We start from the raw sequence: 15,494 nt of genomic DNA, 5'->3' as shown, positions 1-15,494 counted from the left end.
CCCCAGATGCAAGACTCTACACTTGCCCTTGTTAAATTTCATCAAGTTTCTCCCCGCCCAACTCTCCAGCCTGTCCAGGTCTCGCTGAATGGCAGCACAGTCCTCTGGTGTGTCAGCCACTCCTCCCAGTTTTGTGTCATCAGCAAACTTGCTGAGGGTGCACTCAGTTCCCTCATCCAGGTCATTGATGAAAATATTAAACAGCACCGGTCCCAGCACCGACCCCTGAGGAACTCCACTAGTCACAGACCTCCAGCTAGATTCTGCGCCATTGACCACAACTCTCTGCCTTCTTCCTTTCAACCAGTTCTCGATCCACCTCACTACTTGATCGTCAAGCCCACACTTCTTTAACTTATCTATGAGGATGCCATAAGTTTAGTGCACCTGCATGGGCAAATCCTCTGACACCCCAGCCAGCCACAAGCCCCTTCCTGTTCCTGCTCTATCCCCTCACCCTGCAGCACAAGATCCCAAGGGCTGTCCTACAAAAGCACCACTTGCAGCAGTGACAAATCCTTCTTCTTATTTGTGGAAAACCTCACACTCACCCATAACCCTGGCAAGGAGATACGTCCTGCACAAAGCAAATCAAATGTGGCCTGTGTGGTAGCAGCTAATCCATATAGCCCATAGTGGAGTGGACACAGCAGTTTCACCTGGACCATGGCTTTCTGCTGGGTGTCAACTACAAGGACAGTGTGGACAAGACTTTATGTTATTTATTTATTTCTATGAACCTAGAGCTTGAATAATGGTACTGGTGCTGAAACTGTCCCACTCAAACACAGCATCTGTCCAGTGTCGTATCCCTGCATGCATATGAGTGGGATGGCACCACTGGGGCTAGATGTGGTATCACTTAAGCAAAGCAAGGGAACACAAGCACATTAGCATCTGTAATGGCATCATCATGCAAGTTAACTTGTGTGCAGTGCCATTAATAGACTACGTGTTAACATTTTGCTAGTGCTGTTGTGTTTGCGAGGATGTTGTGGCAAAAGCCATCTCTAACTGCACTGACTGGCCGGTACTAAAGCTGAACCACAAAAAGGTCTTTCTTATTGAGCAAGCCTGCCTGCCATTGATGGGAGGGGAGCAGGGCACTGGTGACTCACAGCTATCTGTTTCAAGAAGAAAGAGTATTTGACCTCAAGATTGTCTGCCTTACGCAGACAGGGTCTGCTGTAATGGAAAGAGGAAAGACGAAGAAAGAGCCCTGTAGATTCCTCCCGTGCATTTTTACTGAGAAGAGACACCAAAGAACAGAGCCAAAAAGCATGATCTGAAAGAAATATGAAAAGATAACAGCGCTCCCTCCTCCTCATGCAGAGCTGGAGGGGTAACCAGACATCCAATTATCTCTGTGCTTGCCAAACAGAAGTAACACGGATGACTGGTTTAAAGGGTCAACACTCAGAGCGAAGTTGTGTTTTCCGTGGCTTTTTGTTTTGATTTGTCATGCTCACCTGAGCTCAGCTTTTTCCATGTGTTGTTTTAATTAACTGCTCCCTATTTGAAGCCTGTTTATACCACAGATCTCCTAGATCTTAAAAAATAAACCAAGAGGGATGAGCACAGACTCTCCCACATGAAGATATGCAAGGCTGTCTCCAGCCCAGCATCAGCTTTGTTAATTTAGTGGTCTTGTTGTTTGACACTTCTGATGCACCGTCAGGTTACGTCAGCCAGAGCATCTGTTGTGCATATTCAGCTGTGGTTCACCCAAGATGCAAGCCCATAGGTGCACACTGTTTGGCATGATGCTGTGCAGTGTGGATGCTCCCTGCAACTGAATGAACAGATTCGCTTAGGGTATATCATGCCTTCCTCCTGCCAATGGAAGAACTAGCACATTCCTTATTTCCTTCCCACTGCATCCTCTTTGTCAGGCCACGAGTTGCTGCTAGTCTGATCTGAACACTCCCTTTGCTCCTTCTCAGGCTTATGGGCTGGAAGAGAATCTGGAGCTGGAGCTGGTGAGAACTGCTTGCATGTGCAAAGTGGTGATTTGCTGTCGGGTGACCCCGCTGCAGAAGGCCCAGGTGGTGGAGCTGGTGAAGAAGTACAAGAAGGCTGTGACCTTGGCAATTGGGGATGGCGCCAATGATGTCAGCATGATCAAAAGTGAGTAATGGACAGCAACTGGCATGCTCTGGCAAACTGATGATGTATTTGCTCTCTGGGGTGGTCTAACAGCAGGAATGCATCTGGCTGCCCTCTGGACCACCTTCTTTGTGGCACCAAGGGGCTGTGTTTCGGGTTTGGCAGGTTTCTACAGAGCGCCATCACTATGGGCTACTGGTGTCTCCTGCCTTCCAGGACACGCAGAAGGGCCCTTTGCTGTGCTCCCACCACCAGGATGCTGGAAGCTAAGGCTGCACTTGCTGGCCTTTTCTCTCTTTTTACCTTAGAACAAACTAAAGCCCATAGCGGCTGTATCATGTCCACCCATGTTTCTGCATGACCGCTGTCACAAGGGTGATACAAAGAACAAACAAGTTTGTTTCACAGAGGCCCTGTCTGCAATGCAGAAAGAAAGATCTCCACACCTCTAAATAGTCTGTATAATGTTACATGATTTTTTTTAACATTTCTATGTGGTAGGGGCATTTGTCAATTACCTCTTCAGCTGTAGATTATGCGCTTCTAGGTGCCTTCGTCCTTGGGCATCATTTGATGCTGCACTACCTCACTGAATTTATCATAAAAATCCCCTAACTAGGTATAATTAAATTAAGATTATTCAGAAGGGCCTGTGCTAATCTTCCTTGTGTTAATTTGCAGGAATTGATTAACTAGAGCCTTTTAATTAAGAAAGAAAAGGCTTAGTAGGGAGCTTCAAGGAAGATAAGTCAGGCAGTCAGTAAAGAAAGGGTAAGAAAAGTTAAAGTGTACATGATAATTAGAAACAAACCCACTCCCCCAATGGGAGGGCTGGGACTTTGGGATTTTATCAATTTGCTGTTCATGGAAAGCTCAACCTCCAGCCATCAAGATTGTTCTCATTAGTTAAAGCTGTATAATTAGCTGTCACATTAAACTTATGTCCGTGTTTAATAAGCCCAAGTTACTATTTAAAAAGATGTGGCTCTTCTATCTAATTATCTGATTGAACTAATAAAGCCCAGGACATGTAAGAAGGCTATAGTCTGCCTTGTAGCACTGTGTCTGAGAAATCTGCAAGGAGTCTGAATATTTTGCTTCTCTAGAGTGATGTTTTACGGCTGCTAGAAGGACAAGCGTGCATGTAAATACGAGTCACATGTCAGTATAAATTTAAGTTATTTTTTCGTAACAGTGGCTGTTGTGCACAGCAGCATTTATACTGCTGGAAAACGTCCAGAAAGAAAAAGCTAATTGTCATGGAGGGTGTAATATCACGGAAATAACAAAAGCCCAGTTACTGGAAATGCATCACTACAGCCAAAATCACAACACTGCTGAAAGAATTAGTGCTTTAAAGTATTTTTTAATGTTTTTAAGAAAGAACTTTACAGATTACTTTCTATGAAGGCTGGGAGAGAATTAACACAGTGTCCCAGGGCAGGGAATTCATTTAAAAACCAGAATAATCAAAACTCCCAGTGCAATGACATGACCAATAACCTTTCTGTTGCAGCTGCCCACATCGGGGTTGGTATCAGTGGCCAGGAGGGGATGCAGGCGGTCTTGTCCAGTGACTTCTCCTTTGCACAGTTCCGCTACCTGCAGCGCCTGCTTTTGGTCCATGGCCGGTGGTCCTACATCCGCATGTGCAAGTTCCTCAAATACTTCTTCTACAAGAATTTTGCCTTCACATTAGTGCATTTCTGGTATGGGTTCTTCTCTGGCTTCTCAGCACAGGTAGGTCCAACTTCTGTTTTATCATCATTGTGCCCAGCATTTTAAAAGGAACTGAACCAAGCTATTTTTCCCCTCACTAGCAGCACACAGGTCTTTCTTCTTCAGCTGTACGAACACAAAGCGGATACTGCTGCCTTCACTGTGCCTGAAGACATTTAGTTGCATTACAAAGTACATAGGTCCCTTGTGGGATTTTCAGAAGATTCAAAGTGGCTATAGCCATCAAACAAGGATACAGATTAGACAGAGGCCTGACTAGAGTGGAGCAGGTCTGTGTAAGACTTCTGCTTGCCCTGTTAGCACATTTAAAGCAAACCATTTAACCCTAGGACGCCTGCGTGCTTCAGCAGCTTGCAAAGAGGGGCAAATCTGCAGGGAAAAATGTAGTGTTAGCTGAAGACAAGCAAATCCCCAACCAAACCCAGCCCCCGGGAAGCAGAGATAGCATGTGAAATAGTCAGATGGGTGCAGTCAGGATGCTCGCCATCTGCCCCTGCCTGCTGCTGACCACTACAGAGCATGGCCTTGCTGGGGCTGATCCTGCTCCCACTGCTGCTGCACTGGGTGCAGAGCAAATCCAATCCATATACTCCCACATCTGGGCTGATGAGCTTTAGTCACCTTACATTTTGGTCTTGTTAGCATCTCAAACCAAAATGCTGCATAATTTGTGTATCTGTTGAAGAGATGGAAAATGTAGCTTTCTACTAATGCCATGCTCTGTTTTGTTGGGTTTTTTTTAGACTGTCTATGATGAGTGGTTCATTACGCTTTACAATTTGGTGTATACCTCCCTCCCAGTGCTAGGAATGAGCCTCTTTGATCAGGTACTGTTTCTATCACCCCTTGGATTTCTTTTACAGGAGCTTTATCTTCGGGTGCTTTGTTCCATGAAGCAAAAGCAGCTTACCTTTTGGCTAGTTACTACTGTGGTAGCCCCTGGAATAATTTCCTGCCACTGAGATCTGAGAGCACAAAAAAAGAATGGACCAGGGGGAGATGGTGTATTATCCTGATGTGGTCTGTGCGTTTCAGTGTGTGAGGAGAGACTTTTGGGTCAGGCTGTTGAGTACAGTAAAAGTTCTCATTGCAACACTCCCCTGAAGTAATCACATCATACCAGCTATGTTCCTGCAGCCTGGCAAGTGACTTTTTAATGACCACACAAAACAATGAATGAGCCATATCTCTGAAGCCAAGTTTTCCAGGCTCAGCCTTTCTAGTAGAAGTCTTTCTGCAGTGATTTCACATACACATTTCTACCCCGTTATTACTGTTCAGCAAGACATAGGAGGAATAAAGCTGTTTCTATATTAAGCAGGAACTTGCTACTCTGAAGTGGGTCAGCTCTGGACACTTAAGGGATCCAAATCAGACAGGAGTGGACCTGAGTCCAAGTGGACCCAGGAAAGCTATCTCCTATCCCTGAGCTTCCAGGCAACTCTCTGGAAAGCAGACCATGCATTCTGCTTAAGATGAAGTGTACCTTCATTTTTCTTGCAGTAGCAGCATTTGTCAGTTTTCTCAAGAAAGGTGAAATTCAACACGTAAAATATGTCTAGGTGACCTTGGGATGTGGCATAGTAGTCAGCACAACTGAGTGAATTGTGTGCTAAGCCTTTTCTCATGGAAATGCATGTTACAGAGACATGACAACCCTAAGTGGTCATGTGAGGTAAGTTGGGTAGCTGGCAGCAAATCTGACCATCTTCTCTCTACCTTCAGGATGTGGATGATAGTTGGAGCTTGCTGTTTCCTCAGCTCTATGTGCCTGGCCAACAAAACCTCTACTTTAACAAAACGGTGTTTGTCAAGTGCATGTTTCAAGGGATCTACAGTTCCCTCATTCTTTTCTTCATCCCCTATGGGGCCATGTACAATACAGTGAGAAGTGATGGGAAGGCTATTGCTGACTACCAGTCCTTTGCACTGATGGTCCAGACTTGCTTACTGATTGTGGTTTCTGTACAGGTAAGGCATCCCAGGTAATATTTTTAGGAATTAGTTGTTGTGTTATGAAGGCAGCATCTGGAGGGCCACTGGAATCCTGATAGCATTGTATTTGCTCCTGCACATTGCATTCTTGCGAAAAACAAGGTTGACACCAGATTACTCTCCTCAGTTCATAAGATCAGCAGATTTACTTGAGATCAGGGTGACAGGAAAACAGTCTCTGCTTTGAAAAGTTTGCAGTCATAGCAGGCAAAATAGGTAAAGCTGGGAATAGAGGACTAATTCCAGTTCTATGGGAAGGGTTTGAAGAACAAGACTCTCTTATTCTTCAAATTTGTCTTGACTGCTATCAGCTGGTTATTGAATTGTCTTGACTGCTATCAGGTAGTTATTTATAGGGTTTCCATTTTGGGGCTGTCTCTGTAGCCTGGCCCAATGCATGATGCAGATGCTAAATCTGCAGCAAAGACTTGGGTGGTACAAAATTCAGGTGGTAGTGCCAGGATGAAATAAACTTCTTAAAAGTAAACCAGTCAATCACATATCCCTAGGTAACGGTTTCTGCTGTCTGAGGTCTTGTAGGCTTCTTCTCCAAACTCTCAATGCTAGATCACAGCCTGGGTGTGGGGACATAAGTATTGCTCATTTGAGTTCGCTTGACAAGAATGGAAGAACAAGGCAAACATGCTTGCCTTGAATAGTATCCTGGCATCCTATCATCTGTGGCTTGGTATTTCTTGAGACTCGAATGAGTAAGTCTTGGGGACAGCTATATGAAGCAGAGGACAAGCTGTGTTCAACCCTGATCTGCTGAATAATTAAGGCACTGACCGTATCTGTATTGTTCCATTCTTTCAGATCTGCTTGGACACTTCTTACTGGACAGTTGTGAACCAGTTCTTCATCTGGGGCAGCCTTTCAGTTTACTTTGCTATCACCTTCACCATGTATAGTGACGGCATGTACATGATCTTCACAGCCTCCTTTCCCTTTGTTGGTAAGCCCTGGGACAAATCTGGATTGCACTCAAAATGGGCCTACTACAGGGCTTTAATCTTGCCAAGTATTTCTAGTGCACATTATTGCCTCTCTAGAGGCAAGAACAATGTATTGATCGTCTTTTCTACAAGAAATGCCAGAGCATTTCTGAGGGCTGCTGGGAATGCTTATTTTGAAACCCATCCATCTTGGTGAACGTTTTCCTCATTCACTTCCTTGCATAAAAATGCACATCTACAGGCAGCCACAGGAATGGTCCTTTAAATAAACCTGGCCTTTAAATAAACTGAGCTGGCTGGAATGTTTTCTGCTGCTCTTTCATGTTGTGTTTCCAGGTGTCCAATTTTTACAGATATCTAGAGGCATTTTATTTGCAGAAAGATGCATGTTCTTTTGTAAGTAAGTTAACATGTTGGTACAGGAAAGCAGGGGAGTCCCATATCCAGTTAGACATGCAAAAAACACTGATTACAGCGAGCCAGGTTAAGTGACAAATTCCCAACAAAAAAAATTACAGTGATGACCAGTCTTTAGTATTACCGTACATTAAAGATTTATAAACACGTGCAAAACTTGCAGGATAACCTAAAAATGAGTCCACCTCATGAAACTTTGACCAGGGGGAAGATGAAAGCTTAGCAAAGTAGTTCAGATGTGTTTAACAGCCCTGTGCATTCGTAGCCAATATTGATACAGCAGTGTTAGGAGACTCTAATTCCAAACTCCCAATGCTTTTCAAGTCTCAGATTCATGTATTAATCAATTCCTTTATTTCTGAATGAATTGTTAAGCCAAGACTTGTTCTGCCCATCTTCACTGCAATACCAGGGTGATCGGCCATTTTAGAAGTATTTGAGGTTCAGGTCAGTTGTTGCTATGTGTTTTACAAACAGATGTCACATCCCCTGTAAGACGGCCTTTATTATCAGAAGCACTGAGTGAAGACAGTGTCTGTTCAGTTTCCAAAGACAGGTGGAAATACACTTGCCGTATCTCTCTCTGCTGCTCAGCACATAGGCTGCTTAATAATGTCTCCGTCTGAAACTATTTTTAAGAAAAGTGTTTATAGTCTAGACTGAGGCAACTTGTTTTCTTTAATTTCAGTGGAGCTGTATTACAGCAGAATTTGGCCAACTGAAAAGAAAACATTCATCAACTTTACTGCCAACAACAGCATCATTAAGCCCTGTAATGAGGGTTTTGCAGACTGTTTGTTCTATCTTGCATTCCTTCAGTTTTGGAGAAGCCAAAAGTGAGCCCTGTGGTTTCAAAGAAGGTGGTAGTGTCACACCAGTACGTGGCAGTTCGTCTGCCAATGTACCCATCAGACTACATTGGCTGTGCAGACACCTAAAGTAAAAAATGCTCGTTTTGTAAAGGGCTGTGATCCCATCCATCATCTGCTGGGCAGTCAGTCAGTACTCCATATGCCTCAGGAAATGGCGCTGGGAAGTAATATAACAGTATTCCTCATTTTGCACTAGAGTCCTGGCAAAAGGTGAGAGGGCAGGACTGCTGCTGCTGAAGGTCTCCTGAACTATTGTATCAACCATTTGCAGTGATTTGACTCTTTGTACATAGTTAAGGCATTCACTCTGATAGGCTGGTGTCCCTCAGTTGTTGCTGCAGCTGTGTCTGGGTGTTGCGTCTTTCTTTGCTCATCTCAAACAGTGACATTAGTATTATTGTTCTTTATACAGCAAATCGATCTCACTGTTGGGGATGGTGTCTTTTTTGTACTTTGATCGTTTGCCAAGTGCCTCGGAATCACAGAGCGTGAAAGGTTCAGGTGACCGTTACAGTTTTAATCCTGCTTTTTGTTTTTCAGGTACAGCTCGAAACACCCTCAGCCAGCCAAACGTGTGGCTAGCAATATTCCTCAGCATCACCCTCTGTGTGCTGCCTGTAGTTGGCTTTCGATTCCTGAAGACTCAGTTAAGGCCAACTCCCAGTGATAAAGTAAGGAGATACCTTATTAAACCAGAAATCCTGCTTACTACTGCCTAAGCTTCTCATGGAACCATGCTGCATGGCCTTGGCACTGATCAGAGTGTATGTCCCTGTAGATGCAAGTGCTGCCATCTGTCTGTCCCCTATTCCCTTGGGAAGGAGGATTGAATTCGGGTTTTGGCACAGCTCAAAACCATCTGCAATTGGGACCAAGGCTGAGATTATTTAGATCTAGATTAGACTGCACTGGAGCAAGGAAGCGGCACTATTTTTAGGTTCATGGTTTAAGGGCTGTGGCTCAGTGCAAAGGATTGGCGTGTTCCTCCTAACCTCATATTGTACAGTTTTTAGCCTGGCAAACCACAGCCCTTTACTCTCCACCCAGCATTACGTGTTTGCTATTTGGGCTTTTTTTCGACGTAAGAATTTACTTCGTTTGTAACCCGTAGTTACATGCGCCCTCTGAAACCAGAAAGAGCATGCAGATGAGGCCACTAGGGCTGGGAGAGATGGAGTGGGCAGAGAGCGCGCAGCTCACTGCCGCCGACGGACCCCTCGAGGATGTTAGCCTAAACACAGCTCCCCCGGCTCGCTTCCGAGCAGCAGCATCTGCAAAATGCTGCTGCCACCTGGTGCTTTTCCCCTCTTCCTGCACTGAGCTGTGAGAAACCAGTGCTGGAGCACAGCCGCAGGGGAACGCGCCTCAGTGCTCCTCAGTGGCTGCCCTCATCATCCTTGGGATGGCTGTGAAGCTCCCCAGTGCTCCAGAACTGTTGGCGAATGAGCGCAGGGGAATTCTGAGCCCTCGCAGAGGTGGTAGGTGGGTGACAGAGAAGACTGCAAAGTCGGGAGGTCCTCAGGACACAATTAGAGGCAGTTCAGGTATGTGAAAATAGGCTGAGTTTTCCCCTTAGTTGAGTAGAAGCCATGCAACCATAAATTTCAGACTGGTTTGGGTTGGAAGGGACCTTAAAGCACATCCAGTTCCAACCCCCTGCCGTGGCAGGGACACCTTCCACTAGAGCAGGTTGTTCCAGGCCCCCTCCAACCTGGCCTTGAACACTGCCAGGAATGGGGCAAAACTGTCTAGCAAAATTGCACTTTTTCTAAGTCCAACAGAGTTGTAATCCAGAGTGCCAGCCTTAGGGCCTGGCCTGAGCACTTCTCTCTAGTGAAAAATTACTTTTCTACCTCCTCTAGGAAGCAAATTGCCGCAGGAGAGGAGCATTTGGATTTCCTAATGTATGGAGATCCCCAGCAAGCAGTATTGAGAGGGACTTATACAAGAAAGCTGGAGAGGGACATTTTACAAGGGCCTGTAGTGACAGGAGAAGAGGGAATGGGTTTGAACTGACAAGGAGGAGACTTAGATTAGATATTAAGAAAAAAAATCTTCCCTGTGAGGGTGCTGAGGCACTGGCAGGGGGTGCCCAGAGAAGCTGTGGCTGCCCCATCCCTGGCAGTGTTCAAGGCCAGGTTGGACACAGGGGCTTGGAGCAACCTGGTCTTGTGGAAGATGTCCCTGCCCGTGGCAGGGGTTGGAACTGGGTGAGCTGTAAGTTCTCTTCAACCCAAACCATTCCAGGATTCTGTGAACTTAAATAGAGACCTGATGTTTAGGAAGGCCGAGTACCTACAGCTGCCACTATCCCAAGCAAGAAGAACAGGGGTCCAACCCTTGGGGATTCTGATGAGCCACTGGCACTCAGTACCAGACTTATGCCTTTAGCAGCCCCTTTCTCAAAAGATGCTTGTCCACAGACGATGCTGGTGGCCACCAGAGATCCCACTACCTGCAGAAAAAGTGCATTATTTCTTTCCCTTCTACCAAGGAATATGAGAATCTATTTATCTCCATTCTCATCATAAAAAGCTTTTATGTATCAGAGATCCCCTTGAGTAGTAATTAGTAGAAATGACTAGTAATTACTTTAGTAGAAATAAGCAAATTCTTAAATGTTTCTTTGTTTTCTATTGTTGAGATGACTTCAACATTTTGGCTTATTGGTCTGAAGAGCCTAAAAGAGCTGCAGTAATACCCAGCTCAGGCATCAGAAACCTGTAAATCTTCTCCTCCCATGACTTAAAGATGACACTGCAATTATGCCTTCTAGAATAAGGTGACCTTTTGCTTTTACCAGGCTGCCAGTTTAGTTCCTGCTCCGCAACCCCTCCTGCCATCCTCCTGTTTTGCCAATCAGTTTTGGCTTTGGACCCTTGCTTCTGTTTCCCTTTGTTCCTGTGTTACTGTGCTTGTGAGTAACGATGCACTTCCCACTTTTTCCATCTTATTTTCTGATTCCAGGTCCTGCTCAAGATCAAAGAAGCCAAAAAGCGGCCGCCTCCACCCTCACCCAGGAGACACCTGCGCCGAACCAGCACCCGCCGCTCTGGCTACGCTTTTGCCCATCAACACGGCTTTGGAGCGCTCATTATGTCTGGGAGAAACATGAGGCCAAAATCCCCATTTGCCATGACGGGAACATTTTCCCCAAATAGTGACAAATATAAGCACAAAGGATTGTAAAAAAAAAACCCAACCAAAACAGAAAAATAACCCCCAAACCCCCAAAGAAACACAAAAACCAACACCACAAACCAAAGCGAAGGGCTGTCAGGAGGGGGGGCTGTGCTCCCTGCAAAGCGCAGAGGCAGTGGTTGCCCAGAGCTCTGCCCTCCAGGATACCAAATCAAGAACGTGGGCCTTTTTCACCCAGGTTCAGCCTCTGACTCGAGCTTCTCTTCCAAAGACATGTGCTGCTGCCAAGGGAATGCAGGCAGGATGCATTAGAGATGTAGGTATTCCAGAGGGCCTCCCTGGAATGACAGAGAACATCCTGCAGGAGGCATCTCTGCTCCCTGAGATTGTTCATAATGATTATTTTACATTTTTCTTCCTTTAACTACATACCTCAGGGCAAAGAGAAGTCCAGGCTGAGGAAAAGGCTGAATTGGCAATGTCCTTCTCATTTACGTGCCTTGTTTCTATCATGAGTACACTCTGAGCTGTATTACTGGGGTGACAGTATTGACCCCAGCTGTGCCTTAGGTCCAGCCACACAACCCCAAAGTAATACGTGTAATTTTGTGGCCTTTTGACTGTACGCAGACACTTTGGAAGGCGCGCATTGCAATGGCCTCCTTCCAAACTAACAGTTAATCCAGTTTCTCATGAGATGGCCAGTGCCCAAGCACCACCCTCTTCCCGCATCTGCAGTCGGGAAGTGCTTAGAGAAACCCTTAGTTGGTCAAGGGACAAGGACTTGACATTCATCAGCCTGTCCTGTTTTTATCTGCATTGCAAATCTACTCTTGCAGGTCATTGTCCCTAGAGCCCTCTCAGGTTCTGTAGCAGGTCACCAGCCATTTCATTTAGACTTTAGGTAAAAGGGCAGAAGCATCTCAGGCTCCCATTAGGCGATAAAGCCTGGCCCTGAGAAGCCCGTGTAGTGGTTAGGGCTCATCTGATCTGCCAGCACTGGGTGTCTCCTCCACCATAGCAGACTGAGGCACACGCACGTCTGACTCGATGGAGGTCACACAAGCAGTATCAGAGGCAGAGATGCTATTTCACGGCTAGCATGGGATGTCCTGCCCTTTACCCCTCCCTGTCCTCCACCGGTGCTGTGGCTCAGCATAAGGGATGAAGCATGACCTGATGACTCCTTCACCCTTCCCGATGAGCCGTGTGGTGGAGTGTCAGAGGATCTCAGTGAGGGCTCGGGAGCCCTTGCAGTGTTTCTGTGTGCTGGGTAGTATTTTATTTAGGAACAGTTCGTCTGTCAATTGTGAGCTTCAGAGAGCTGGAAATGACTGCCAGCAGAGGGACCAGGGATGCACAGGCACAGCTGAAGGCAGAGGGACTGGGCTTTGCTGGCTGTTTTTTTATACTGTGTCCATCGTCAGTGGGGTTACTGGGTGGAAGGACAGCGTGTCAGTGCGAGAGCTTGCCCTGCCAACACTGCTGATCTGAATAATTGAAGCTTTTATGTGCAGAGGACTAAGCAGCGTTAGCTGGTGGTTTATTTTTTTTTTGGCTTCGTTATGCAGATTTAGATTCCTTCCTTGTTCTGAATTGTTGTTTTTTTTTTTTTTGCTCAGTAACCATCTGGTATTTATTGGGAGTTCTCTGCCTTGAGTCTCTGAACTATCGGTGGAGGCAGTATGTGATGGCAACAGGCCAGCCGCATCCCCTTTTCATTCAGAGTATAGCACCTTGTGGCCTGTGGTCCCAGTTTCAGCAGTTTCTATGTAAAGATTGTTTAAGCTCCATAAGCTTTAAGTTTCTATGTAAAGATTGTTCAACTTGGCCCAGAAAAATACCCGAGTCTATTGCACCTGCTGCTTTTGGGGAGGCTCAGTGCAAACTGTGGCATTGGATTTCAGCAGTCACTGCAAAACTAGAGCTGGGACTGGATCCAGGCTTCAGTGGCCAGGAGCTGCTTGATAAGGAAGGAGCAGATGCTAATCTGGCCATCTACCCTGCAAGCAGATACCTAAGTAAAGTGAGAGCCTGCGGCTCCACTGGTGCTTGTCACCTCCCTCTGATTTAGCATTCACTTCGCAGAGACAATCGTGGCTTTCTGACGAGGATTATGTCTCTCGCAGTCAGCCACTCTGGGGCTAGAGGCAAAAGGGGAATCTGTGCAGGCAAGCAGACATCCCCACAATACCCAGACTGCTCTGGGTGGACCGAGAGTCCTACCAAAGCTGTTCCTAGCATGTAGTGCAGAGCAATATAATGCAGGGCACTAGAAGCAGATCTTTTACTGGCAGGGCAAGGCAACTCTGAGACTGTGTCACTCTTCTCATACAGTTTATGTGCAAGGCTCTCACCTTCTAGCTGAAGGGGATTTGTAAATACTGCCTAGGACATGCTGGGGATAATAGAGCTGTTGGTGAGCTTGCTCCACATACACGTATTTCAGTGGTTTGACAAGATCAGCATTTGAAACACATCACCTGGCAGTGATGTCTGTCCTACATCACTCCTGATTTTGTAAAATGATTTCAAAGAATAAAAAGATAATATTAGGATGACCAACTCTTTGCCACTCTGTTATTTGGTCAAAGGAATGAGTCAGCCTGCGGGAGGGAGGCTTATCCATATTCCTAGATGGCAGGCCTGTGGTGGGAAAGCTGCCTTGAGGGAGGGTGTTGGTATTTCTTATGTGTGCAGTGCTCTGTCAGTCCCATATGGGGGGTATCAGACCTCATGTTGTGGAATGTAAGATGATACTTTAGTCTTTTATGAAGTTTTCATATTTGATAGATCTATCAAAATCTCATCCCTGAAATGTGTTTCTGGGGTGTTTTCCCCTCCCTTTTTCTCATAATTCCATAACATATAGGTTCATGGTTTGAATGCTGTGTTCTATTTAGGCAGCACCTCAATACTCACAAGTGCACTGGGCAGAAATTTTAGGACCAAGAATGATAGTGCGTTGATCATAAACAGTGATGAAATGGTTACTTTCCTTACACTGAAGCAGAGGAAGGATTAGAGAGAGCATCTTCTCCCTTCCCTGAATCCAACAAGATGACACAAAGAAAACTCTTCCACTAACAGCGTGGGGCATCAGGTTCCTTTGGGCAGAGGCATGTCAAGGTACTTCTGTGAAGAAGCCCCTTAAAGTGTTTTACTGGCTGACAGTGTCTCTCAGGTCATGGGTGTGCATCCACACAACTCTTCTCCACTGACCTCTAGTCTGGAAGTTGTTACTCATGGACAGCAAATACAGAACGGGAGGGCAAAGGAGCCCTGTGTGCTTACCCAAGGTTCTCCAACTGTAGTGACCCTCAACAAATCTGTTCTAAGAATGAAGCCATCTGAGTAATGACCCATGCTAATTACCAGCTGGAACAAAAACAGAAGCATAAGGCACCTCTTGGATACCTGTGGGCAGAGGTGCTTTGTCCTGTAACCCTGTCAGACGACTGACAAAACTACATCCCAAACCCAGATGTTCTAGCTGGAAAACCTCCTGTTCTGAGTTGATTATTTTTCTCCGCCTCTAATTTTCAACCTGAATGTGTTCACAGGGCATTTGTTCTCTTGCTGTCATGCCAGCATTATCCTTTTGCTTCAGCAGTTTTGTTTGTCTCCTGTGATATATTTAGAGAGCAATTCTATCCGCTCTCTGCCCACATTTGGCCAGGCTAAACAAGCCAGGCTCTTAAGTTTCTTCTTGTTTGATAGGTTTTCTGTTTCCCCGAGGCCCTTTCTGCACCTGTTCATTTGAGTTTATCATTTATAAATGCGGGTGACCAGAGGCTTTTTTTGCACACTGCTCCTGTCATCAATGCCTGTACAATAGCACTGGTATTTCACTGCCTTGGCTCCACAGCATTTGTTTTTCTTATGGCCTTATCATCTTTGTGATCCCTAAAGCAACTGGAGCGGTTATTTTTCCTAACTTTACTGCGAATATGCACAATCGTTAGCTAAATTGGGTTAGCTAAATAAACACCTCTCTCTCACTGTCTCATGCCTGGTAACATGGGGAGGAGCTGAAGTCCCCATAGAATAAGTCTGTGCATGTTGATGCTTTAAACTCGTGTCTTGTCCCCAGGGGCAAGCTTTTTCTATGAGGGTTGGAAAGCGCTTTTTACTACATCTGCTTATGTGCTGAACAAGGTAAGTATGCCAGAAGGAGGGAACCGTTGTTCCTCTTAGCACCAGTGAATTCCCAGCCTCAGCTCCAGCGACCAGGGGTGAATGTGACACAGGGCTCAGAAGAAGGGCA

General features: G+C 45.8%; 1 protein-coding gene across 5 annotated transcripts in view; it reads left to right on the top strand.

The window, feature by feature from the left end:
* Positions 1-13,792, top strand: part of LOC136004688 (phospholipid-transporting ATPase ID-like) — an 87,650-nt gene extending 73,858 nt beyond the window's left edge. For all 5 annotated transcript variants that reach the window (XM_065661422.1, XM_065661421.1, XM_065661425.1 and 2 more), the window contains exons 22-28: positions 1,944-2,127; positions 3,623-3,846; positions 4,590-4,673; positions 5,572-5,817; positions 6,658-6,796; positions 8,627-8,757; positions 11,054-13,792. In XM_065661422.1, coding sequence (XP_065517494.1) covers positions 1,944-2,127; positions 3,623-3,846; positions 4,590-4,673; positions 5,572-5,817; positions 6,658-6,796; positions 8,627-8,757; positions 11,054-11,275 — 1,230 coding nt within the window. In that variant the 3' untranslated portion in view covers positions 11,276-13,792. The remainder of the gene's footprint in view (positions 1-1,943; positions 2,128-3,622; positions 3,847-4,589; positions 4,674-5,571; positions 5,818-6,657; positions 6,797-8,626; positions 8,758-11,053) is intronic.
* Positions 13,793-15,494: the final 1,702 nt, after the last annotated feature.

The sequence above is a fragment of the Lathamus discolor genome, chromosome Z (genome assembly GCF_037157495.1).
Source record: "Lathamus discolor isolate bLatDis1 chromosome Z, bLatDis1.hap1, whole genome shotgun sequence".
Classification (NCBI taxonomy): Eukaryota; Metazoa; Chordata; class Aves; order Psittaciformes; family Psittacidae; genus Lathamus; species Lathamus discolor.
Note: the sequence above shows the minus strand (reverse complement) of the source record. Positions and strands in the feature narration are given on the sequence as shown.